The sequence below is a fragment of the Oryctolagus cuniculus genome, chromosome 7 (assembly GCF_964237555.1).
Source record: "Oryctolagus cuniculus chromosome 7, mOryCun1.1, whole genome shotgun sequence".
Classification (NCBI taxonomy): Eukaryota; Metazoa; Chordata; class Mammalia; order Lagomorpha; family Leporidae; genus Oryctolagus; species Oryctolagus cuniculus.
Window position 1 is genome coordinate 146,941,331 of NC_091438.1, and position 22,851 is coordinate 146,964,181.

A 22,851-nucleotide genomic window follows, 5' to 3' on the forward strand; every position below is an offset into this window, starting at 1 on the left:
ACTGGCGGCAGCGCTGCCCAGCCCCATGCTCCCACCCCCGTGTCCACTCCCAGGCTGGGCAGGCGCCCCCGGCTCTGGCTCCAGGATACCACTGCACCCTCGTGTTCCTCACGTCTCAGGTGCCCCTGGGGTGGGGGCGGCGAGACCTTGGGGATCCCAGCTCTGGGTCTCCCAAAGAAGGGGGGGCTCCTACAGGAGCAGCAGTGGTCAGGACAGAGCTACAGCTGGAACCAGGGGCTCCCTGTCCACGCTGTGGACAAAACTAATGGGGTCTAAGTTGGGGTGGGGGGCTAAGGGGCCCTCTTGGCCCAAAGCCTTCACTGGGCATTTTTGAGAAACCGGATCAAACTGGCTGCCTCCATGTGACCTCTCCCCCAGGGTCTGGAGCCCTTTCCCGTTCCCAGAAGCGGGTCTGCTTTTCTTCCCCACTCTTCCCTCTCCCTGGGACAAGGGGACAGGTGGCTTCCTTCTGATCTATAATTAATATTTAACACCTCTTCAAGGCCCCTGGCTCCTATCTCCCTAACAGAGGGGGCCGCCCTCCCCAGCACCTCTGGCCCCATTTGCATCTCAGCAGCTGCTTATCCCCCCCCACCCCCACCCGTGGCAACTTCCTGTCCCTTGGGGCCCCGGTCAAAGGTTACCTGTCTTCCCTTGTTTGTTAGTGCTAGCACCCAGCAGCTGGCCCAGCCCCGCCTGGTGAGTGGCACCGGGAGATACCCGCTTGGTTTTTTTAATCAGAGCCATAAATTCTGCTTCCAAACCACAGGACCACAAAGCCCTCCACTGGCAAAGGTTTCAAAGACAAGGCATGGCTCTGCACCTCTGACCCTCGTCAGACTGGCCCTGTCCCCAGGCGAGGCACAGGTTCCAGGCTGCATGACCCCTGAGGTTCCTGCGCTGAGGCAGCCCAGGCCTGCAGAGGGGCTGGCACCTGCTAGAGGGCACAGTGGCTCAATCCTGGCAGCTGGCAGGGGCCCTGGCAATCCTGAAAACCCCACGGTCCCACTCTGTCGGTGGAAATCGTCACAGCGCCACCTAGTGCAGCCCAGAGAAAGGTGCGCCTCGGAGGTGTGGCCTGCCTGCAAGCATGAAAAAGCAAAGTCCAGGAGGAAAAAAATCATCAGACTGAACTCCCACCCCCTTATCCAGGGGGAAACATTCCCAGACTCCCAGTGGGTGCCTGAAACCATAGAAAATGCCAAGCCCTATAAACACCGCGTGTTCGAGATTCGTAAATTAGGTACAAACTTGGTAACAACAGCTCTTAATGAAACTGGAGTTACTGCAGTGAGGAGCACAAGGGCTGCTTGGACACAAGCGCTGCGGTTCCTGTGTATGGGGCTGGATCCTCCTGCCCCTAACCCCCCGCCCGCCACATCTGAGCATCAACCTGGACAAGCAGATCATGGCTTGGTGTCATCCCCACCCCGCCTTCCAGACAGTAGGACAGAAACCTGAGCTGAGGGCAGCATGGCGACAGACCGGGAGACCGCCCGTGCCTCCTTGCAGGAGCTGTGCCAGGGAGACCTTGCTCTGAGAGCCCAGCCCGCACTCAGCATCTGGGCGGCGGGAGCCCATTTCCCCTCTCTACTCTAAGGAGGAAGAACATGAAGACGAGAAGCCTTGCCCTGTAGGTATGAGCATGATAGCTGGAGTTAACTGGAATAGGAGAGCCACCGAGGAAGGGCAGGGAGACGGATGCCTGCACAGAATCCCAGGAGCAGGGAGGAAGCACTGGGCCGGGCAGTTCTCCACTGGAGCCACCAGGTGGAGCCATCAGCCAAGGACAGCTTGGTTGCTATGGCCGGGGTGGGGGGGGGGGGATGCTGTGGCAATGGGGTACTTGGTCTGTGAAGCAGGGTTCAGGGAGCTGTCAGTGTGGTCAGAAGTCCCAGGAAGGGAATGAGAGAAAGGAGAGGAGGAGAGGGGAGAGAGGGCAGTGTGGGTCAGGTACCACGGCCAATGCTTTACACTTAGCTCCCCCGAGTCTCCAGGCCTGCTGCAGAGCAGGCCTGCTGTGGCTTGCATGTCACTGGGTGTCCCCAACGGCCTATGTATGAAAGGTTTGGTCCCCAGAGTCCCAAGAGGGTGAACACTGCGGCCAGCTTCAGGGTTCAGAGGAGGGGCCTTGGAGAAGTGATTGGCGTGGCCCAGGCGGCCAAGGTGTAGCCCGGCGTGGAACCAGGGCAGCTTCCAAAGGAGAAAGATTGACAGAATCTGAGAATTCGTCCCCAGCATGCAGACAGGAAAACAGGCCCAGAAAGCAGGTCAAGGTCCCTGAGGTTGAGATGCAAACCAGGGTATGAGTGATGCCAAGTACTCCAACCCCTGCTTGGCCCCACCACCTGAGGTGGGCAGGAAGCGCATCACTGGGGTGTGGCCAGCCATGGGCTCCAAGGACCCCCACCCCCAGAAGGGTGTGGCTTAAGAAAGCCCTGGCAGAGGTGTGGGGTCACTGGTGGGGCTCTCACTTGGCCAGGCGCCATGCCAGAGGCTCTGCGCTTCTTCACGGAATCCTTTCAACAGGTGGGCACTGCGCAGGGAATAAAACCAGAATGGAGGGGCCAGCGCTGTGGCGTAGCGGGTAAAGCTGCTACCTGCAGTGCCAGCATCCCATATGGCTGCCGGTTCTAGTTCCAGCTGCTCCACTTCCCATCCAGCTCTCTGCTATGGGCTGGGAAAGCAGTGGAGAATGGCCCAAGTCCTTGGGCCCCTGCACCCGCGTGGGAGACCCAGAAGCTCCTGGCTCCTGGCTTTGGATCAGTGCAGCTCCAGCCATTGTGGCCAACAGGAGGGTGAACCTGCAGATGGAAGACCTCTCTCTCTCTCTGCCTCTGCCTCTCCTTCTCTCTCTGTGTAACTCTTTCAAATAAAATAAATCTTTAAAAAAAAAAAAAAAAAAACAGAATGGTTGAGTGACTGGCCCAGGTCCCAGGAATTTGTCATGGTTTGGGCACTCCCCAAAGGACCTGGTCCCCGGCATCTTCTGTTTCTGGACTATGGACGGATCTCAGGGCAGCCGTGGCATCTGAAGGCAGGGCCGAGGATTGCGTGATGTTGCTGGGGTGGGGCCCAGGACTGAACGCCGGTGGCTCCACAAAGAGCCCTCACTTGGATGCACCCTGTGCCCTCTGCTTCCTGTCTTGCCGTCTGACCCTCCCTCCGCCTGCCCTACCCACATCCACCCTCGTCAGATGCCAGCCTGGTGAGCCTGCTGATCTTGAACTGTGAACCTCCAAAACCTCGAGCCCAAGTAGACCTCCGACCTCAGCAGCTTCTCCCAGGGATTGTAGCTGCAGGTGACTAGTGCGTAAGAGGGGCAGATCCGGAGTACAAGCCACTCTGGCTTCAGGGTTCACCTCCAGGTACACCTGCTCTCACCTGCTCAGATGCCTGTGCCCCACTGAGCGGGAAGCACACACCTCTGCCTGCCGTAGTGCAGGTTCACACGCCCCTGTCACGGCACCTCGGAAAGCCCTTCTTAGGCTGGGTCAGTAGAAGAGGGGAGAGCAACGCCAGGGGTGCTCCCCTAAAAGATGTAATTATGGGGCCAGCGCTGTGACACAGCTGGTTAAGCTGCAGCCTGCAGTGTCAGCCTCCCATATGGGTGCCAGTTAGTGTCCTGGTTGCTCCATTTCTGATCCAGCTCCCTGCTAATGGCCTGGGAAAAGTAATGGAAAATGGCCCAAGGGCTTGGGCCCCTGCACCCACAGGGGAGACCCAGATGAAACTCCTGACTCCTGGCTTCAGCCTGGCCCAACATTTGGGCCAGCATTTGGATGGAAGTAGATGGATGGAAGATCGGTTCCTCTCTCTCTCTCTCTCTCTCTCTCTCTTTATTTTTCTCTCTCTCTGTAACTGTTTTTCAAATAAACAAATAAATCTTAAAAAAAAAAAAAAAACAACCTGTAATCAATGCAGCCAAGGAGGAAGGGAGACAAGCAGGACAGCTTAGAAAGGGCTTGCAAATCGAGCAGGAGTAAGACTTGAGGGAGGAGTTCCCTGGTGTCGTCTCTCCCCGAGGAGTCCCCGAGACACTAGGAAGAGGGACCTGCACAGCGTCATTGGCCGCCTCAGAGCCCCAAGAGGGGCCAGGGACAGAAGCTGGCCCTGAGGTGCCTCCCCCCTGGCTCCCCAGCTTCTCCCACACCCACCCGGGCCACGCCCCCCAGCAGACACTCAGGGGCCACATCGGTGGCTGCAGGGAGTGGCAGAGAGAGGAGAAGCCACGTTTGCTATTTAGGCAGGGATAACTTACAAGCACGAGGGCTCATTTTTAGGTTCCCTTCCCTCCACCGTCTTGGTGTAGTCTGGGTGCCCAATTTCACTGTCTCCATTTTTCAGAAGGGAATCAGATCCGACACAGAGCAGCCGAGTGCCTTCCCCAGGGCACCCCGGCAGCCAGAGGGAGCGTTTCGATCAGAACCCCCGCAGTTGGCAAGCCCCCAGGTCTGCCTTCCTAAACAGGCACTCGGCCGGGCAGAAGGCGTGGAGTGAGGGCAGCAGCCGGGTGGGGTGCGTGGGGGTGGCTCCACCTGTTGCTCTGCCCCGTAGTGCTGGAAGGACACAGCCCCTCTCCATTGTCATCACACCGACTCGAGCTGCTATATTTAAGCCTGTGCGGGCTGCAGGCCCGCGTTCTCCTCCCAGTCCCCACCGAGCCGAGGACAAGAAGACACCAGGAGCCTCTCACCCGCTGGACTCCACCCCCCCACCGGAGACTTCCAAGTGGGCACAGCTACCTCTGTGAGTGTCGCCTCCGGGGATTACAGATCAGGAGGGGGCTACCAGAAAGGGAGACCCCCTGGGAAGGGATCTCTGTGATTGTGGGGGTGGGTGGGGTGGGGAAGGAGAGACCGGGTGGCACTGGGTCCTCCGAGCCGGGTCCTCAGTGACCTGTGAGCCACAAAGCCAGACCTTTGGCTGTGCCCTGGGACCCAGAGTCTGACATGGAGAGTGGGGGAGCAGGCACAACCCAAAAACAGAGCAGTGCTGCCCAAGCTGTGCTTGGCCCGGCCGAAGGCAGAGGGAGAGGGCGAAGGCATCCCGAATCCTACAGCTCAAAGGGATCTCATCCAACACAGATGGGGAAGGGCTTGCCTTGGCTCAACAGGGTCAGGGCCAAATCCCGGCCTCTGGGAAGCCGCCGGAGCTGCCGGCTAACCAGTCCTGGCCAGCGGCTGTCTCTGCCTGGCCCCCAGCGCACAGCGCAGCCCCTGTGTGTGTTCTGTCTGTCCTGAGGGAGGGGAGAGGCCTCCCGGGGTGCCCACCAGGGGGCTGTCACAGGGTGCCAGGCAAAGGCGCCCTGGTCCGGTGGGAGAAGGGCAGCACAAACGTGTCCCCGCTTAATCCTGCGCATCAGTCAGCGCTTTAAAAAGCATCAGTGGCTCATCCGCTAAAGCCGGGGGTCTGGTTGCTGCAGTCCCCAGGGGCAGGGAGCAGTGCCAGGCCCAGGCCCGGCCGCTGTGCTAATCGGGAGCTGAGCTTCCAGGGGCAGGGAGCCAGCGCACTGACGCCAGCCAACCTGAAACCTCGGCTCCCCGGGGTGGGGGCCTCGGAGTCCCAGTGAGGCTGGGGGAGGGGAAGCCTCATTCTGCCCCTCCTCCAGTGGGGGAGGGGTCCCAGCAGCTGTGCGGAGCAGAGAGCAGCATGAGCAGGGCCAGCTGACCTCTTCCCGCCCCCCCAGCCCGGGACCAGACAGGAAGCCCAAGGGGTGGCTGTCCCAGTGCCCTCGGCTGAGATCATCCCCGGAGCCACAGCCGTGGGGGCTAGGGGCAGCCCCAGGGCCCGGCCAACTCTGCAGTCATCCCCTGTCTCTGTCCTGATGGCCACAACCGTGGACACCCAGAGAGAGCAAAGGTTCGGAACCCAGTGGAGCACCTGCTGCTAAGACAGAGCCCCAGGAACCTCAGGGCCCTGGCCCTCACCCCCACCCCAAATCTCCCTCCAAGGGACCACAGACCTACGGAGAGGGTCACCCGGCGCTGCCACCACGCAGGCTATCCCCGGGACCGAGCGCTCCTGACCTGGGGCCGGGCACACAGTGGGTGCCCACACTTGTCACTTCAGTTCACTGACAGAGAGCATGCAGTTATTAAATGATGACCCAACCGAGGAGGCGCTTTCTGAGTCAGGGCGGAACGGGAGGTGCAGATCCAAGTGCAAAAGGAGGGCAAGTTCAAGGTGGCCTGTGGCTTTTCAGCAGAGTCCTTAGAGAAAGACTGCTAATGTCCAGCTCTCAGGGGTGGGGCCCAAGCACCCACCTGGGAGGATCACACCCATTTCACAGACGAGAACACCAGGTCCCAGAGTCTCCCCCAAGGTCACCAGCTTGGCGGGCTGCACCTGTAGCTCCAGCTTTCACACGCAGGGCTTTGAACAAGAGTAGAGTCCAGTAGGGCTGGGGGAGGGGAAAGCTCTCCAGGAGAGGAAACCAGCACGGGCAAAGGCCCAGGGGTGGGACTGAGTGTGGGCAGGGGCAGGAGAGGGGAGAGGGGGACACCTGCCCACTTTGAAGCCCCCAGACAGCCTTGACATCAGAGTGTCCAGTCGCTCAGAGTCCAGCAAGTGAAGGCCCGGGGAAGGGGAAGCCCCCCCCATCTGCAGCCAGCAAGGCAGGGCAGGGCTACAGCGGCCCTGGGCCTGTCCCCCAGCGGGGGCTCTGCTCTGCTCACCCAGTGGCTGGCGAGGCCCTGAAGCTGCCTCCGCCACCTTGTCCCATCTTCAGCCAGTGCCTCCACCTGCTCACTAGAGAGAGAACGCCCTGCCCACAGACCTCCCAGAGGTGGGGGTGGGACCACCCAGGAAGGGACGGCGAGTGCCTGGAAGGGTGACCGACCGTGCACTTCGGCCTTGGCAGGTTGTCTCGCAGCCATGACTCTGCCGCACAACCCCGCCAGTGTGGGGGAGCCCCGGCCCGCCCAGGTGGTGGAGGTGCACAGGCGGGAGCACCGGCAGGAGGAGGAGCGGAAGGAGCAGCGGCAGCACAGCCTGCACATGGGCTCCTCCGTGCGGAGACACACCTTCCGCAGCAGGTGGGCGCGGGGCCACAGCCCGAGGGGGGAGGCACAGCCCCACCCTCTGCAGTGCCAGTCTGAGGGCAGAGGCACAGCCCTGCCCCTGAAGTGCCAGTCTGAGGGCGGAGGCACAGCCCTGCCTCCTGCAGTGCCAGTCTGAGGGTGGAGGCACAGCCCTGCCCTCTGCAGTGCCAGTCTGAGGGCAGAGGCACAACCCCGCCCTCTGCAGGTGCCAGTCCGAGGGTGGAGGCACAGCTCTGCCCTCTGCAGTGCCAGTCTGAGGGCAGAGGCACAGCCCTGCCCTCTGCACTTGCCAATCTGAAGGTGTGGGGGGGTTCACAGCCCTGACCTCTACAGGTGCCAGTCTGAGGGTGGGGGGTTCACAGCCCTCCCCTCTGGAGGCTCCAGCCTGGGGGAGAGGGCTGCAGATGGGGGAGGGAGGCCAGGTTCTGCTGTTGTGCCCTGAGGCTCCAGCGGGTGGCGCAGCCCTGGCTGCAGGAGCACTAAGGGTACCCGGCCGGCTCACCCTGCACAGTGAGGAGGAGCATCAGTTCAGCGCCGCCGACTACGCCCTGGCAGCAGCCCTGGCCCTGACGGCCTCCAAGGAGGTGTCTTGGTGAGTGAGAGCCTGGCTCCGTCCCCTGCTCCCCGCCGGGATCCCACCCTGAGCCTCTGCAGTCGGGGCAGACAGGGGGCCCGGCCAGGGCTGGCCCACCGCAGGGCGCATGCACGGCCCAGGGTCGGTTCCCACTTATCACGGAGGGACAGCACCTAGTGAGGCCGCGGGGCCCACGTCACCAACGGGCTTTGCATCCTGGCCACGGGCTGGGAGAGGGAGGGCAGGAGCCAGCCCACCAGCCCCCAGTGTCAGACCCAGCCCAGAGGCTGAGGAGGCCAGCGGGGAGGGGAGGGGCAGGCTCAGCTGGCCGTCCTGTAGGACGGGAGACAAAGGCATGGGACCTGGCTATGAAAGGAAGCCGGCCCAGCCATGAGAAGGAGCGCTGTCAGAGGTCCCCGCGCCCACTCGCGCCCCCTGTTGGCAGGGCCCCTTGGGCTGTTTGGGGGCAAGAGCAGGGGCCATGCTGTGCGTCCTCAGCCAGCCCCGCCGGCCTCTGTCCCCCAGGGAGGCCCAGCTGCGTCGCCAGGCCTCGGCCGTGGAGCTGGAGGAGCGCGGGCAGAAGCGTGTGGGCTTCAGGAACGACTGGGAGAGGACCGAGGTGGCCTTTCTGCACACGCACCGCCTGCTGCGCCAGAGACGCGACCGCCACGCGCTGCGCCGGCGGGTGAGGGCCCCACGCCGGTGCCCACCCCGAGTGCCAGCCCCGCACGGACACCGGCGGGCACCCAGGAAGGCCGCGGGGCCCTGCGCCCCCTGGGGGCGGCTCCTGGCGCCCCCACCCTCCTGCTCTGTGCCCCTGGGCAGGTGACTGGCATTGCTGGGGCTCAGTTATCCTGTCTGTCAAACAGGCGCGGTTGTAGCAACTCCGGACTGAGGGGACGTGAAAGATCGGGTTTGTGACGTGACTGTCCCAGGGCCGGCAATGCAATTCCCACCCACTTCAGGCACCTGAACCCAAGTCAGCACCCCCCACCCTCCCAGTGACTCTCACCTTGGCTTGCTCAGTGTGCCTGTCCATCACAAATTAGCTCCCGGAATCCTCAGGACAGCCCCGCAGGGGGCAGGACAGTATCGCTATCATCCCCGTTTTACAGATGGGGAGACTGAGGCCCTGCCTCTGGTCTCACAGATGTAAGTGACACAATCACTCAGAGCCCCACTGACAGGCACTCAGCCCACACAGGTGTGGCTCCCGAGTCTGGGTGTCGGGGACGGGAGTCCCTGGCTCACGGAGTCACACCCCCACCCTGCAGACGGAGGAGAAGGTCCGGGAAGCCAAGGAGCTGCTGGAGCTGTGTTCGGGCCGGGGGCCCTGGTTCTGGATCCCGCTGCGCTCGCACGCCGTGTGGGAGCACACCACGGTCCTGCTCACCTGCACCGTGCAGGCCTCGCCGCCGCCCCAGGTGGCCTGGTAAGAACCGCCGGGGCCTCACCCGGCCTCCAACCGCCCACCCCCAAGCAAAGCAGCAGCTGTCGGGAAGACTCGGGCCCGGTTATTCTTAGCCTCCGGGCCTGCTGGGGGCCCAGAGACGGAGCCACCGGGGAGCCAGCCCTTGTAAAAGTGTGACCCTGGTGGCCTGTGGAGGCAGCTGCTCTGAGCTGGGCATCTCAGGGTCAGAGGGCTGCGGCGGGAGGCAGGACCGGGTGGGGAGAGGGGGAGGAGGTGGGGAGGGAGGGGCCCACAGGGAGAAGGGGCTCAGGCGGGGGTGGGAGCCCTGTGTTCCAAGCCCAGGCGTCTCTGGCTCTCTCGCTTGCTTGCTCTCTTTGCTAACTCAGCGTTAGTCTCAGCCATGACTCGTGGCCTTTGTGGTCCAGCCTCAGTTTTCCTGTTCTGTTGAATGGGTTGGAGACTGCCTACCCACCTTGCACACTGTGAGGATTCGATGCCACAGCCACACAGAAGCCCTCAGGCCTGGAGAGGGGCGGGGATCAAGGGAGACACTGTTCCTGGAGGGAGACCACAGCAGAAGCCAGAGGGAGGGGCGGGGGCTCCTGAACGGACGTGGTGGCCGTGAGGGTGGGCATGGCCACATCCCGGGGCGGGCCCTTCACACAACAGAGCCCCCGGTACTGGGCTCCCTGAGGCCCTTTGCAGGCACATTAGGGGGGCGTGGAACGAGCCCCTGGCCCTGACTTGGGCACTGGGCACAGAAGCGAAGCCCCGGAGGAACCCTCAGCCCAGAGAGAAACAGCGACACACAGAGAAGACACTCATGGGCTGTGTTTGTGAGCGCAGGGTGGGTGGGAGCAAAGAGGAGGAAGTGGCTTCCTGGGACAGGGGGTGCTCAGGCAGGCTTCTTGGAGGAGGTGGCAAAACGGCCAGAGCTGGAGGTGAGCGGCTCAGGCTGACAGGAGCCGTGTTTTGAACTTGAACCCGCTCTGCGTTGACTCAGCCTTGTTCTCTCCTGAGCCTCGGGGCCCCTCATGAGGTGGGGACCCTGACCCCCATTTCACGGGTAAGCCGTCCACTGTGGCGTACCCAATGGCACACAGCCGAGTGCCCGAGGATTCAGGCACGGCTCTCCCCAGCAGCCCAGAGAGTGGGGGAGCAGCCCTGGCCCTGCCCTCTCCCCTAAAGCAACACACAGCGCTCCGGGAGCCGCAGGGCCAGAGCCATCAGAAGGCCATCTTGGGGCAGAGGTGCCGGGCTGCTCGTTGCCAGCTGACGCTTATTCAAAAATGCGTGTCGGGCCCCTGCTGGGCGCTGGGGTTCCGTGGGGACGAGGGGTCTCCATGTGCAGGTTCCTGGGTCCAGCAGGAGGCTGGTCCCCGACTCTGGCCTGGGCTGGGCAGGGCACCACAGCCTGAGCTGTCCTGGCCCCCCTGCCACGCCCTGCCTGCCTGGCACCAAGGCCATGGTAAAGGCATTCGTGGAAGCTGTGTCGAGAGGGCCTGCCAACAAGGTTGCCACAACAGGGAGCTGAGTGTTCCTGGCGGGGCTAGGAGCCAAGGCCGGGCTCCCCTCCAGCACCCGTGACTCAGTGGCCCCTGGAGCTCCTGGCTCTGGCTTCCCATCTCATCTGCCACCTTGGGCAGAGCCACAAATCATCGCTGAATTGGCCTCCAGTGGTTCATCCAAGCCCCGGTAGACGCCTTGCCCTGGGTCAGGAGGAAGACCCGGCTTCTCAGGAGTGTGCATTCATTCAGCAATTATTGGGCACTATCTGAATGCAGTAGCACCTGCTAGCACCCAGAGTCCTCGTCAGACAGAGCTGGGGTCGCTGAGGAAGGAAGCAGTGAGGTTGCAGGAGGTCGGGGGTCGGCCCTGCCAGGAGGGGTTTCCCACAGGGAGGAGCAGGTCTGCTTGGGGGCACCGCATGAGGACACCGAGGGCCCCACACGGCCTGAGGGGTGCAGAGACCTGCACTGGGAGCGCAAGGAGGGGAAGGCACCAAGTGGGGGAGGAGGGGCGTGCTGGGCAGCGGGCTGGGGCCTTGAATGCCAAGCCCAGGAACTGTGCGTGGGACAGTGGTGGGGAGCCGGGGTGCCCACGCCCACTCCCTCACCTCCATGCCCAGTTGGACTCTGGGAAATCACTGCCGAATGGCGCCTTGGAGCCCCTGGTGCCCAGGTCGTCCGTGGACAGCAGGCCCCCTCTGGCCGCGCTCAGCTGCACACACGGGGCTTGGCCTCGAGTCCAAGTTAGACTCCTGCGTCCTCACTTTAAAAATAGCATCCAACAGCAAATTATGTGCGGAGAAACACAATTTATTTATTTATTTTGTAAAGAGTTATTCATTTATTTGAAAAGCAGAGTTACACGGAGAGAGGAGAGGCAAAGAGAGAGAGGTCTTCCATCTGCTGGTTCACTCCCCAAATGGCCGCAGTGGCTGGAGCTACGCCGATCTGAAACCAGGAGCCAGGAGTTTCTTCTGGGTCTCCCATGGGGGTGCAGGGGCCCAAGCACTTGGGCCATCTTCCACTGCTTTCCCTTATCATAGCAAGGTGGTAGATTGGAAGAGGAGCAGCTGGGACTCAAATTCGCACCCATATGGGGTGCTGGCGCCGCAGGCAGCGGCTTTACCGATTACACCACAGAGCCAGCCCAGGGAAACAAGATTTAGATAAATCATACCAATCCCACTGGTGAGGGCCTCTCTGAGCCAGGCTCCGCGCTGGGCTCTTGGCCTCCCCTCTTTGACTTAATGTCATCTTATTTCCGGCTGCCACCAAGGGCCGTCCACGCAGCTTGTGCCGCCGCTGACCCAGAGACCCGGCACGGTGAGCCCCGAGGCCGTGGCCTGGCAGCGCCCACAGTGCAGCTGCTGCATTTTCCGGGAAAGGCAGGGGCTGGCCAGGCTGAGGTGTCTGGAATGTTCCTGACAGGTGCAGGGTGGGGGCCTAACCATGGCCCCCCAGGCCTGGGAGAGCTGGAGAGACTGGGCACCTCCCACCCGCAGGAGCCTCACATGGGCTGTTCTCCAAGGAGGGCACAGCCTAGGGACCATGGGCGGGGGCAGGTGCGGCTCTGTTTGGTTAGGATGGAGATGAACGGGGACAAGGGAGGGGCTGCATGCAAGGAACACCAGGAGGTTGGGGTGACCTCTCAGGAACCTCCACCACCACCATCCTCACCCCTGAGCTGGCAGTGCCATGTCAGCAGCACAGAGGCCCAGAGAGGGCGCCCACTTGGTCAAGGTCGCACAGCGAGCTGTGTCAAGAACACAGGCTCTGTAACTTTCACTGAGACTCCTTCTCCAGCTGTCTGACTAGGCCTTCAGACCCCGGGCCACCCCACCCCCGGTACACAGACAACAGAGGAAGGATCCGGACGGGGGCGCTGACTGACCACCACCCCCAGGAATCACCCAGGGATTTACAGAATGCTGATGCCAGGGCCCACCCCTAGGATCTGTGGCCTCACTGGTCCCGGATGCGGCCTGGGCACGTGGTTTGGTCCGGTTTTCAACGGCTTTCGTAAGAGCAAGGCCTACTTTCCTTCTGTGGGGATGCTCAGGGGAGCCGGCACGGGCTGCCACGGGAGCCTGCTGCCCAGACTCTGCAGGCATGGGGCGGCGGCGCTCGGCGGGGCACAGGAGCCACCCTCACAGCCATGCTCCTGCCGCGGGACGTTGTCCTCGCGTTCTGTTGGCACTGCTGGGTCAGGCGCCACAGCCGGCAGTGGCCAGGGGTGCGTTCTGTGGCTTTAGAATGTGGGGAGTGGGGATGGCAGGAGAGGGGGGCAAAGCTAGGACTGGTCCCTGGGGCACCTCTGGGGGTCCCTGTCAGAGGAGGGCCCTCAGCAGGGGGAGGAGCCCTGGCACACCTGCAGGGAGGGAATACCTGGGATCAGCCTCACAGACCCTGTCCCGGTCATCATGGCAGCCCTACGAGGATGGAGCTAGCGCGCTCCCATTTCACAGATGAGAACAACTGAGGCTCAGAGCAGGGAAAGTGAGGAAGCAGCCCCCAGGGCTGAGGATGGACTCAGACCCTGGACCCCGCTACAGACCCCTACGCCTCCACAGGTACAAGAATGACGTGCGCCTCGACCCCCGCCTCTTTCCCGCCGGCAAGTACCGAATCACCAACAACTACGGGCTGCTGACCCTGGAGATTAGGAGGTGAGACTGAGTCGGGGAGACCCAGCCGGGTCCCGCACCCCCGGGCCCCCCCACCCCCGAGGCCGGCGCAGGGGCCCACTCCCTTCCTCAGAGCTGTTCCCCAAGTTGGCCTCATTTTCAGATATATCTGGGGTTGGGGGGAGGCTGATCCTCTCCCTGCCCCCCAGAAATTTGACTTAGGTGAGGCCAGAGGGGCCCAGGAATCTGCATTTAACACACACAGCCACGTGGGATCCTGACGCCGTGGAACCCGGGGTGGGACCCTGGGACTCAGGGCCGGATGCTGAGAGAGGCGTGCTGGGACAGCTCCTTGCTGGGAGAACACATACACACGCGGCACACACATGTGCACACATGCATGCATGCCACACATGCGAGGGGAAGCAGCGCAGGGGAGAGTCAGGCCTGGCAGGGGATGCGGAGTCGCCAGGTGGCGTGGAAGGAAGCTGCGTGGAAGGAAGCGGCGTGGAGGGCGCCACGTGGGAGCACGGACGCCCAGTCCTCCCACCAAGTACATGTGGCTCGCGGGAACGCCCTCCTGAGCTCCCGAGTTGCGGCCCAGCCGGCAGGATGTCTGCGGCTCTGCGGGAGAGGAGGCGGCCCCTGGCCCGGGCCGCGGACCTGCGGGGGTCAGCAGGGCAGAAGGCGCTGTCTTCCTGGCTCTGGGCTGAATTCTAGCTGCTGTGTGGCTCTGGGAAGTCCCTGAGCCTCTGGCCCTCCAGGGTCAGTAAGAGCGATGCGACGTTCGTCCTCCCAAAGCAAGGCCTTCCTCGAACCCCAGCCTTTCCCGCACACCCAGTCTGGGGGGTGCTCTCTCCTTTGCAGGTGCACCGCTGAGGACTCGGCCACTTACACGGTGAAAGTGAAGAACGCCTACGGCCAGGCCTCCTCCTTCGCCAAGGTCCTCGTCCGCAGTAAGTGCCCCACGCCCTGCAGGCCACGAGCAGCGGCGGGGGCCGGGGGTCTGTGGCCAGATCTGAGGAAGGGCCTGGCACACGGCGCTCAGCCTGAGGGGGGGACCTAGGCAGCCGTGGAGACGCTCACTTCCCCCCGGGCCTGTGGAGCAAGCCAGGGTCTCCTCCCTCCGACAGGCCTGGACAAGTGAGGGTCTCCTCCCTCTGATGGGCCTGGGCAGCAGGGCCGGCTGTGGGCTGGTGGTGACAGGCAGGGTCCTCTGCCCCCCATGGACTGGCATCAGGAGCCAGAGAGGAGAGGAGACTGACCTAAGCAAGCGCCAGGCACACTTGCTGGTGCCGCACTCTGTGCGGAGTTAGCAGAGGGCAGGGCTGGGACCTGAACTTGGCTCTGTGTGCAGGGTCATCACTGGCATGGACGTCATGTTTGTGTGAACTGAGTGGGTGAGGTAGGAAAGGGGGTGCTGTCTCACAGCAGGGCTCATGGTGAGGCCAATGGGAAACAGACTGCATGTCAGCCCCCACTTGCCTTCTCAGTGGATACCTTTGTACAGTGCACAACCTACACCACTATTCAAGGCAACCCCTCTGCCTGTCTTCAAAGAGCATGCTTATCCCACGAGGTCGGCCTTGGGTGCACATCCTGCTGAGGACCCCTGAGAAGACGGCCAGGCCCTGCCAACTGAGATGAGTCCTTAATGACAATGACCAATCCCTGCCAGCTCCACACCTGGCCCCCCTCCTGCCCCGTTTGGTGCACATTTCCCGGTCAGGTCAGGCCCCTGCTGGAGGTTGCCCTGTCCTGTCTGACATCACAGCATAAGGCAGAGGAGACACTCAGCGGTCACAGGCCCCGGTCCCCACCTTCGCTCACCGCAGACGGGCGGTGTGGACCTGAATAAGCGGCTTTACTCCCGCGAGTGTGTCTCCTTGCCCATAGACGGGGTGTCCTGCCCCCTCCCTGAAAAGCAGGTGCTAAGTGACACAGGGTGGATGAGGCCTAGCCAAGCAGGGGGTGCCCCTTAAACCAGACATCCCTGCCCCCTCTGTGGCCAGGACAGGGCCCCGTCTGGGGACCACACGGTGGACCTGGAGATCGAGGTCCCTGTACCCCCCAAGCTCCCAGGGCAGGTCCCGGGCAGCTGGCGGGCTGGAGTCCAGGCCCAGCCTCTGGCCACTCATCAGACCTCGTTAAACTGTCCTTCCCAGCCCTCTCCCCCACCCCGCTCTGTTCCCCAAATAGCTTTTAGGCTGCAGCTGTTCCTGGGTGGGAATTGGAGCTGTCCCCACAGGCCGTGCCCAGAGCCAAGCCAAGGTCAGGCGTGGGGGCCCCGGCTCCCTCTGTCGGCTGGGCCTTCCTCTCACTCCCTCCAGCCCCCTGCTCCCGCCTGGACCAGGCCTCTGCTTAGCCTCCTGCCAAAGGCACGGGCTCCCCCACCCCAGCTCTGCTCTCCTGCTCTGGGAGGCAGGAGTTCTGGGTTCTAATCCTGAGCCTTCCCCTGGCTCTCGGTGCGACCTGGGGCAACCTCTGTCCCCATCTGGACCTTGCTCAGGAAGGGCCCTGCTGCGTGGCTCTGCCTCAGTTTCCCCCATCTGTATGAGAGGAGAACCATGGCCCCAACACATTGAGGGAGCTAATTGGCAGCACGTAGCACTCCCTAGGTGAGTGACAGCTGCTCTGGTCTTTGGCGGTCTGTGCCACCTGACCTGGGCTTCTACCCGTCAGCTTCCTCCTGACGGCTCTCTCGGTGCTGCCACACCCCTGCCACTTGCCTGGACCCCACCAGAAGTTCCAGTGTCTCCCACCAGGGTTGTGTGGGATCCTGGCGGCTGGCGGCTGGCGGCAAGTGCGGGCAGAGGAGGGAAACCATGCTCACTGAGTCCCTGTCCCAGGCCAGGCTCTGGCCAAGGGATTGATCCATGGGGGCTCATCACCCACCACTGTCAGGGAGGAGTCACTGTCCCATTTCACGGGTGAGGAAACTGAGGCATGGAGAGGCAGTCAACGGCAGCCCAGGACCCCCAAAGCCTAGGCCCCTGGGCCCAGCAGGAAGGTGGGGTCTGGAACTTCTCCAAATGTGTTTGCTTTTGATTTTCAGCATATCTGGGGAAGGAGGCTGGCTTCGACTCGGAGCTCTTCAGACGTAAGCGGGCTGTGGGAGGGGCGGGCCTTCGAGGGAGGGGCGTGTTGGGGACCCTTTTGAGAACAGAGTCCTTGGCACGGAGGAGTCAATGCTGAGCCGTTATTACCTGCACCCTCATTTCAGGGGTCCCCGGGTACCCCAGGGCTGCCCCAGCTGCTGAGCTGCCCTCTGACCACAACTGGGGTCAACAGGCAATGCCCAAAGCCAGAGGAACTTGGCCTTGGGTGTTTGCTATCTTGGCCTAGCTGGTCCCCCACTAAACACCAGGCCCCGTCCCCTCATCGAGGCCACCTTGGGAAATGTGAGCCCTGATCCAGCGGCCTGGGATGCCCCGCAGGGTCCCTGCGTCCATCTAAGCCCAGGCCAGCCGGCCGGCTCAGTCGCCTTCTGTCCCGACCATCTCCTCCCACCCCAGGATCCATGTTTGGCCGTGACGTGGAGTTCACGTCGGTGCTGAAGCCTGTGTTTGCCCGTGAGAAGGAGCCCTTCTCCCTGTCCTGCCTGCTGTCCGAGGACGTGCTGGACGCCGAGCAGAACATCCTGTGGTTCCGAGATGGTGAAGGCCCCATCCCAGCGCCCCTGCGACTCGCCTCCCAGGCCAAGTGCCAAGAGCCTGGCTCCATCCCCGGCCCTGGAAGCCCACCCCGTCCCACTCCAGGGAGGCTGGCTCATGCCCTCCCCCAGTCAGGGCCAGCTCAGAGGCCGAGGAAGCAGATGGGGTCAGACGGTCACCCGGTCACCCCACAAGTGGTCACCAAGCATCTGGGTGGGGGTGCTGGGCCAGGGCAGGGGGCAGGGCTGGACAAGCCCAAGCTCAGGGATCCGTCTGTCTGGGAGGAGGGAGGCAGCCATGAGCACAATCCTAGCCGCCACTCACTGGTGCTGCCGTGGTCTGCGTGCATCGTCACCACCCTGGAGTGAGTGAGGCCGAGGCCAGGAGTCAGGATGGTGGCCAGGAGTCAGGGTGGTGGCTCGGGCAGGCTGTGGGCTTCCCAGAGCCAGGCCGAGTGATTGCTGACTTGAGGGCTGGGAGGAATCTGGGGGCGCCACGGACAAAGGCTGGGGCAGGCTGCTCAGCTAAGGCAGAAGAGGTGGCCCTGAGGGGAGAGAAGGGCGCTGGGCTCCTGCCCATCTGTGCCCAGGCCTGAAGCCAAATGACAAGGCGTGCAGCCACCCCATGCCACCTGCTGAGGGCAGAGGCGGAGGGGCCCAAAGGAGCCCTAAGAAACAGCTGTCTCCCAGACATGTAGACCCTCCAGGGCAGATGTGCTGATGGGAGGAGGAACCTCTGTGTGGGGCGCAGGGAAGAGGGGGGCTCCCCACCTTCGCTGAACCCCACAGGGCCTTGCTGAGTCCCCACATCCCCAAGGTCACACCCTGAGCCCCCACTTTCAGAGACTCTGCCCCTTTCCTGAGCCCCATCCTCCCTCCATTACACTCACGGAGCCCCCAGATGCCCACCCCATGGCCCCTCCCCTTCAGCAGGCCACCTGACCTCCCGCAGGACCCTCAGACGCCCCCTCCTTGAGCCCCTCCTCAGGGGCCCGCGCGCCACCCCCACTTCCTGCAGAGGGCGGTTCAGCAAATCCCGGGAGGCTCTGCTGCACCCCCAGCCCCAAGCTGAGCCTCCGGCTCCTCCCCCTGCCTGGCTGGGTGGGGTCAGACGCCCCCACAAACTCACACCAGACCCCGTTCCCCTGCACAGGGAGGCTGCTGAGGTCCCTGGGCCGCTGGCAGGTCCTGTACGCCGACCGCCAGGCGTCCCTGCGGGTGTCCTGTGCCTACAAGGAGGACGAGGGGCTCTACGTGGTGCAGGTGCCCTCGCCCTCCGGGCCCCGGCAGCAGAGCGCCTACGTGTTCGTGCGAGGTGAGGGCTGGCGCAGGCCAGGACGAGGCCCCAGGCGAGTCCCAGGTGCTCCTGGAGCCTCCGCTTCCCTGCGGAAAACATGGCCGTGTTGGTCCGGGGTCTCGGGAAGAACCCCCACTCAGCCTGTGAGCTGGGGAGCGTGGGCTGAGTGGGCTGAGCGTGGGGCTGGGGTGTCCTGGTTACCAGTTGATAGCTTCCTCCTGGGCCTTGGGCCCAGCCTGGGTCAGGTCCCAGCTGGGTGGCTTCCCTCTGCGAGACTCAGTTTCCCCATGTGCACAGCGCAGGGTTGCCCTGGGCTCCGAGAGGATCAGGCCGCGTCCTCAGTGCCTGATGTGAGATGGGCTGCCAACATACGGCACCGTCAGCTCCCCGCAGAGCGGCTGCTGTTTGGGGGTGGGGTTGTCAGGCCCTGGGCTTCAAGATGGGGGATTCAGGGGAAAGAGGGCGCTGGGCAGGAGGGGGAAGGGCTCGTGGCCACGCGACCATCAGCTAAAGGGCCCTCCCCTGGGCTTCAGATGCGGCCGCGGAGAATCCCGGAGCCCCAGGCTCCCCGCTGAACGTCCAGTGCCTGGATGTGAACAGAGACTGCCTGATCCTGACCTGGGCCCCGCCCAGTGACACCCGCGGCAGCCCCATCACCGGCTACTCCATTGAGCGGTCAGTCGGCTCTCACGCTCTGCAGGCGGGGAGCCCCGGGAGAGGGGCAGCCCCGGGTCTGCCTTCAAAGATGTCCCGAGCCTCACTCCTGGGCATGGAGCAGGAGTTAGTGTTACCCGGGGGTGGGCGGAGGGAGGCGGTGCCTCCAGACAGGTCACTGCCCCGCGGGCCTCTGGGGCACGCACTGAGAGGGAGGGCAGAGAGGAAACCCAGCATGTGCCAGTAGAGGCAGGACTTGGGCCCACGTGCACCCACTGTCCCGCCACCAGGGAGCGGGAGGGGTGGGTTTGGACAATGGCACTGGCAGGGCGCAGAGAGCCCAGGCTCAGACGGTCCATCTGGAGCGTGTGTGGACAAGGAGGGGGCGGCCTGCAGCTGAAACCCTCACCTTGTCACTCATGAGCCGTGTGGCCCACACTCGTGATGCAGAGCGAGGCCATCGCCCTAACTCCCATTCCAGGAGCATCTCGGTGGGAGGTGGTGACAAGGCCCCCTGGATCTCAAGGTTGACCCCAGGCTTTGACCTTGGACACGGGGACTTTGATTGGCAGAGGAGCTGGGCCCACCACCTGCATCAGGGGAGTGGCCCGTGCAGAGGCTCCAGCTGGGAAGTCCTGGGCAGGGGCTGAAAGCTGGGTCCTGTCTCTGCAGGTGCCAGGGCGACTCCGGGGAATGGGTGCCCTGCCACGAGGCCCCCGGGGGCACCTGTCGGTGCCCAATCCAAGGCCTCGTCGAAGGCCAGAGCTACAGGTTCCGGGTGAGAGCCATCAACAAGGCGGGCAGCAGCCTCCCCTCCAAGGCCTCAGCAGCCGTTGTCATGGGTGACCATGAGGCAGCCCAGAGGAAGACAGGTGGGTGCAGCAGCCCCAGGACATCCTAGAGCGCACATCAGGGCACTCTCGGGGCTACTGCACACACTGCAGACAGGTGGCACAGGCCACACCACGCCCCGTCGTAAGAAAGGGGAGACACAGCCCTGTCCTGGGGACTCTGGTCTGATGGAAGAGACAGTCCTGTCCTGGGAGCCCCTGGTCTGAGGGAAGAGATACAGTGCTGTCTTTAAGAGCTCCTAGTCTGATGGAAGGGGCAAAGTGCTGTCCTTAAGAGTCCCTAGTCTGATGGAAGAGACAGATCCCTGTCCTGGGAACTTTGGTCTGATGGAAGAGACAGTCCTGTCCCAGGAGCCCCTAGTCTGATGGAAGAGACAGAGTGCTATCCTGGGAACTTTGGTCTGACGGAAGAGACAGTCCTGTCCCAGGAGTCCCTAGTCTGATGGAAGAGACAGATCCCTGTCCTGGGAACTTTGGTCTGACGGAAGAGACAGTCCTGTCCCAGGTATCCCTAGTCTGATGGAAGAGACAGAGTGCTGTCCTGGGAACTTTGGTCTGATGGAAGAGACAGTCCTGTCCCAGGAGCCCCTAGTCTGATGGAAGAGACAGAGTGCTGTCCTCAGGAACCCAGCTTTCCATCGCTGACGCATCGCTGTGAGGAAGCACCTAGGACATTAGAAGGTCTATTTCAGTTCATGGTTCTGGAGGATCAAAGTCCAAGACCGGGCGGCCCCACTGCCCTGGGGTCCGAGGAGCAAGGTGGAAGGCAGGACCATCCACATCCTCTCATCATAAACCGCAGCGATGCCATCTCAGGGCCTCCACCCTCAAGCTAACCCAGTCCCATCACTTTCCAAGGCCTCCCCCTTCAGACACCATCACTGGATTAAGTCTCGTTCTTAATCCGTAAGACCCTGGGGATTCAGACTTTAAAACACAAGCCAGTGGGGGCACACCCAAATTATTATTCAAGTATTACAGGAACCCCAGTCTGATGGAGGAGGTATAATCCAGCCCTCAGGAACCCCTAGTCTGATGGAGGAGACATAGTCCAGCCCTCAGGAGCCCCGCATCTGATGGAGGAAGCAGTCTTACCCTCAGAAATTCCTCTCCTGGGAGGGAAGCTATAGCTAGTCTGATGGAAGAAGCCAAACCTGTCCATAGGAGATGCTAATCTGAGGAAGGCCCACAGCAGCTACTTCAGACACCTGTAATCTCTGGGAGGAGAGCAGCCCTTCCCTCCAGGAGCCCCAGCCCTAGAGGAAGTATGGGCTCCCAGCCCGCTCAGCCCTTGGGACCCCCTGACTTGGGTTTGCCCCCAGCTCCAGGGACCCCTGGTGTCAACTCCAAGCTCCCCCTCTCCGTCCCCACCAGGAGACCAAGCTCAGGGCCTAAGGGCCATGGGGCTCCACTGTGGACTCCAGAGAAGGCTGAGGCCCAGGGCAGCGAGGGCCACAGGCCAGGCCTGGGCAGGGGCGGGACTCAGAGCCCCCAGCAGGGCAGGCCCGAGCCGGCCTCCCGTGACCCCGCCCTCCCGGGCTCCACTCTCCCTCCTTAGAGATCCCATTTGGCCTGGGGAAGAAGATCACCATCAGTGAAGAGGATTTTGAAGGTATGAGGTCCCTCTCGAGACTGCCACAGCGCGCTGGCCTCCTGCATGTCCTGGAGAGCCCGGGGCAGACTGGCAGAGCACAGAAGCACCCGTGTGCCCCCGTGCGGCGGGGGTCATGCAGCTCCCGGGCTGTGGAGAAGAGTCCTGGTGGGACATTAGGGTTCCTGGGTTCCGGCACCAGCTCTGCCCAGCCTTACTGGGTGACCTGGACCAAGTCCCTGGGGCACAGGTGACTCCTTTACAGAATGAGGGGCTGAGATGAGGGGTCTCTGAGGCCCCACCCAGCTCCACCCCCGACGATTTCCAATTGCAGACACCGTGACCATCCCTGGATCGCCCACCAACGTGCACGCCAGTGAGATCCGGGACGCCTACGTGGTTCTGGCCTGGGACGAGCCGAGGCCCCGAGGCAAAGCCCCGCTAACGTACTTCCTGGAGAAGGTGGGGGACCCCACGGGCCCAGGCCCAGGACAGCCTGCGCTGGGACAGGCACACTGGGAGCTGGGTGTGGGGAAGGACAGGGGCCTGCTGAGACCCTGGCTGGCTCCCCCCATCCCAGGGGTGTCCTTCAGAGAGCAGAAGCCAGGTCCCTGCTCGGGAGAGCCCAGCGCAGAGGCAGGGGAGTGACCAGGTGGCCTTCTGCGGATTGCCTCCGTCCCCAGGAGGCTGAGAGCAGAGAGGAATGGCAGTTCACGGAAATACACAGCCAAGAGCCAGGTGATCCCGGCCATAGGCTCCTCTTCCCTGCAGGGCCTCGTCAGAAGGGAAGCTAAGCTGGTGCCTCCCAGCCACCAGCCAGGGGCAACGGACCCGTAGCAGGCACAGGAAGGTGTTGTCACTGGGGACAGAGTGGGGACAGGAGCAGCTCGTGTGTGGTGGACCCATGGTGCGGAGGAGGCGACACTAAGACCTGGGCAGCCCCTGGCTGTTGTTGTGTGATCCTGAGCCCCAGCCCTGACTTCTCTGAGCCCCGGCTTCCCCTGGCATGGGAGGGAGAAGCCGTCTCGAGAGTGGAATAAGACCCAGCACGCGGCCAGGGCCAGCAGCCCCAGGTCTGGAGGTGTTTCTCAGGGAGGGAATTATCCATCCATTTCTTCTGTGTGTATGCACTCATTCATTCATTCAAGAGGCAGAGAGAGTGCTCCCGTGCACTTGTCCAGTATGGTGGGTAAATGAGAGCTCCAGGTGTTCCCTCGGGAGACATCTTTTATTGATTTGTTTGTTTATTCATTCATTTTTCTGTTTGTTTATGAGACAGAGAGAGCGCTCCCATCCATAGATGCCCACAGTGGCTAGCCAGCCCTGGCCAGAGCTGGGAGCTCCATCAGTCTCCCACAATGGGCGGCAGGGACCCAAGTACTTGGGCCGTCGACCCTGCCTCCCAGGGTGCACATTAGCAGGGGCGTGGACTCAGGAGTGGAGCCAGGACTCAGACCGGGCATGCCGATGTGGGAGCGCCCTCAGCTACACAGACACACCCCTCCCCACCCGAGGGTGCCCTCGCCCCTGACCTCCCCAGGCTGAGACAGGTGTCCCTGAGCCCACAGCACAGAGCCCGAGGAGGGCGCGGGCTCTGGTTACCCAGATGGGACTCTTTACACACTCCAGGGTGATCCCATTCTCCG

The 22,851-nt window shown here is 62.9% G+C and overlaps 1 protein-coding gene across 1 annotated transcript in view; it reads left to right on the forward strand.

Annotated features, from left to right (window-relative positions):
* Nucleotides 1-4,473: 4,473 nt before the first annotated feature.
* Nucleotides 4,474-22,851, forward strand: part of MYOM3 (myomesin 3) — a 48,310-nt gene continuing 29,932 nt past the window's right edge. Inside the window, exons 1-14 of the mRNA XM_051856692.2 lie at nt 4,474-4,749; nt 6,863-7,037; nt 7,555-7,635; nt 8,143-8,302; nt 8,892-9,049; nt 13,107-13,202; nt 14,028-14,116; nt 16,216-16,260; nt 16,676-16,816; nt 17,966-18,127; nt 18,643-18,784; nt 19,436-19,635; nt 21,173-21,226; nt 21,540-21,667. Coding sequence (XP_051712652.2) covers nt 6,877-7,037; nt 7,555-7,635; nt 8,143-8,302; nt 8,892-9,049; nt 13,107-13,202; nt 14,028-14,116; nt 16,216-16,260; nt 16,676-16,816; nt 17,966-18,127; nt 18,643-18,784; nt 19,436-19,635; nt 21,173-21,226; nt 21,540-21,667 — 1,617 coding nt within the window. The 5' untranslated portion in view covers nt 4,474-4,749; nt 6,863-6,876. The remainder of the gene's footprint in view (nt 4,750-6,862; nt 7,038-7,554; nt 7,636-8,142; nt 8,303-8,891; nt 9,050-13,106; nt 13,203-14,027; nt 14,117-16,215; nt 16,261-16,675; nt 16,817-17,965; nt 18,128-18,642; nt 18,785-19,435; nt 19,636-21,172; nt 21,227-21,539; nt 21,668-22,851) is intronic.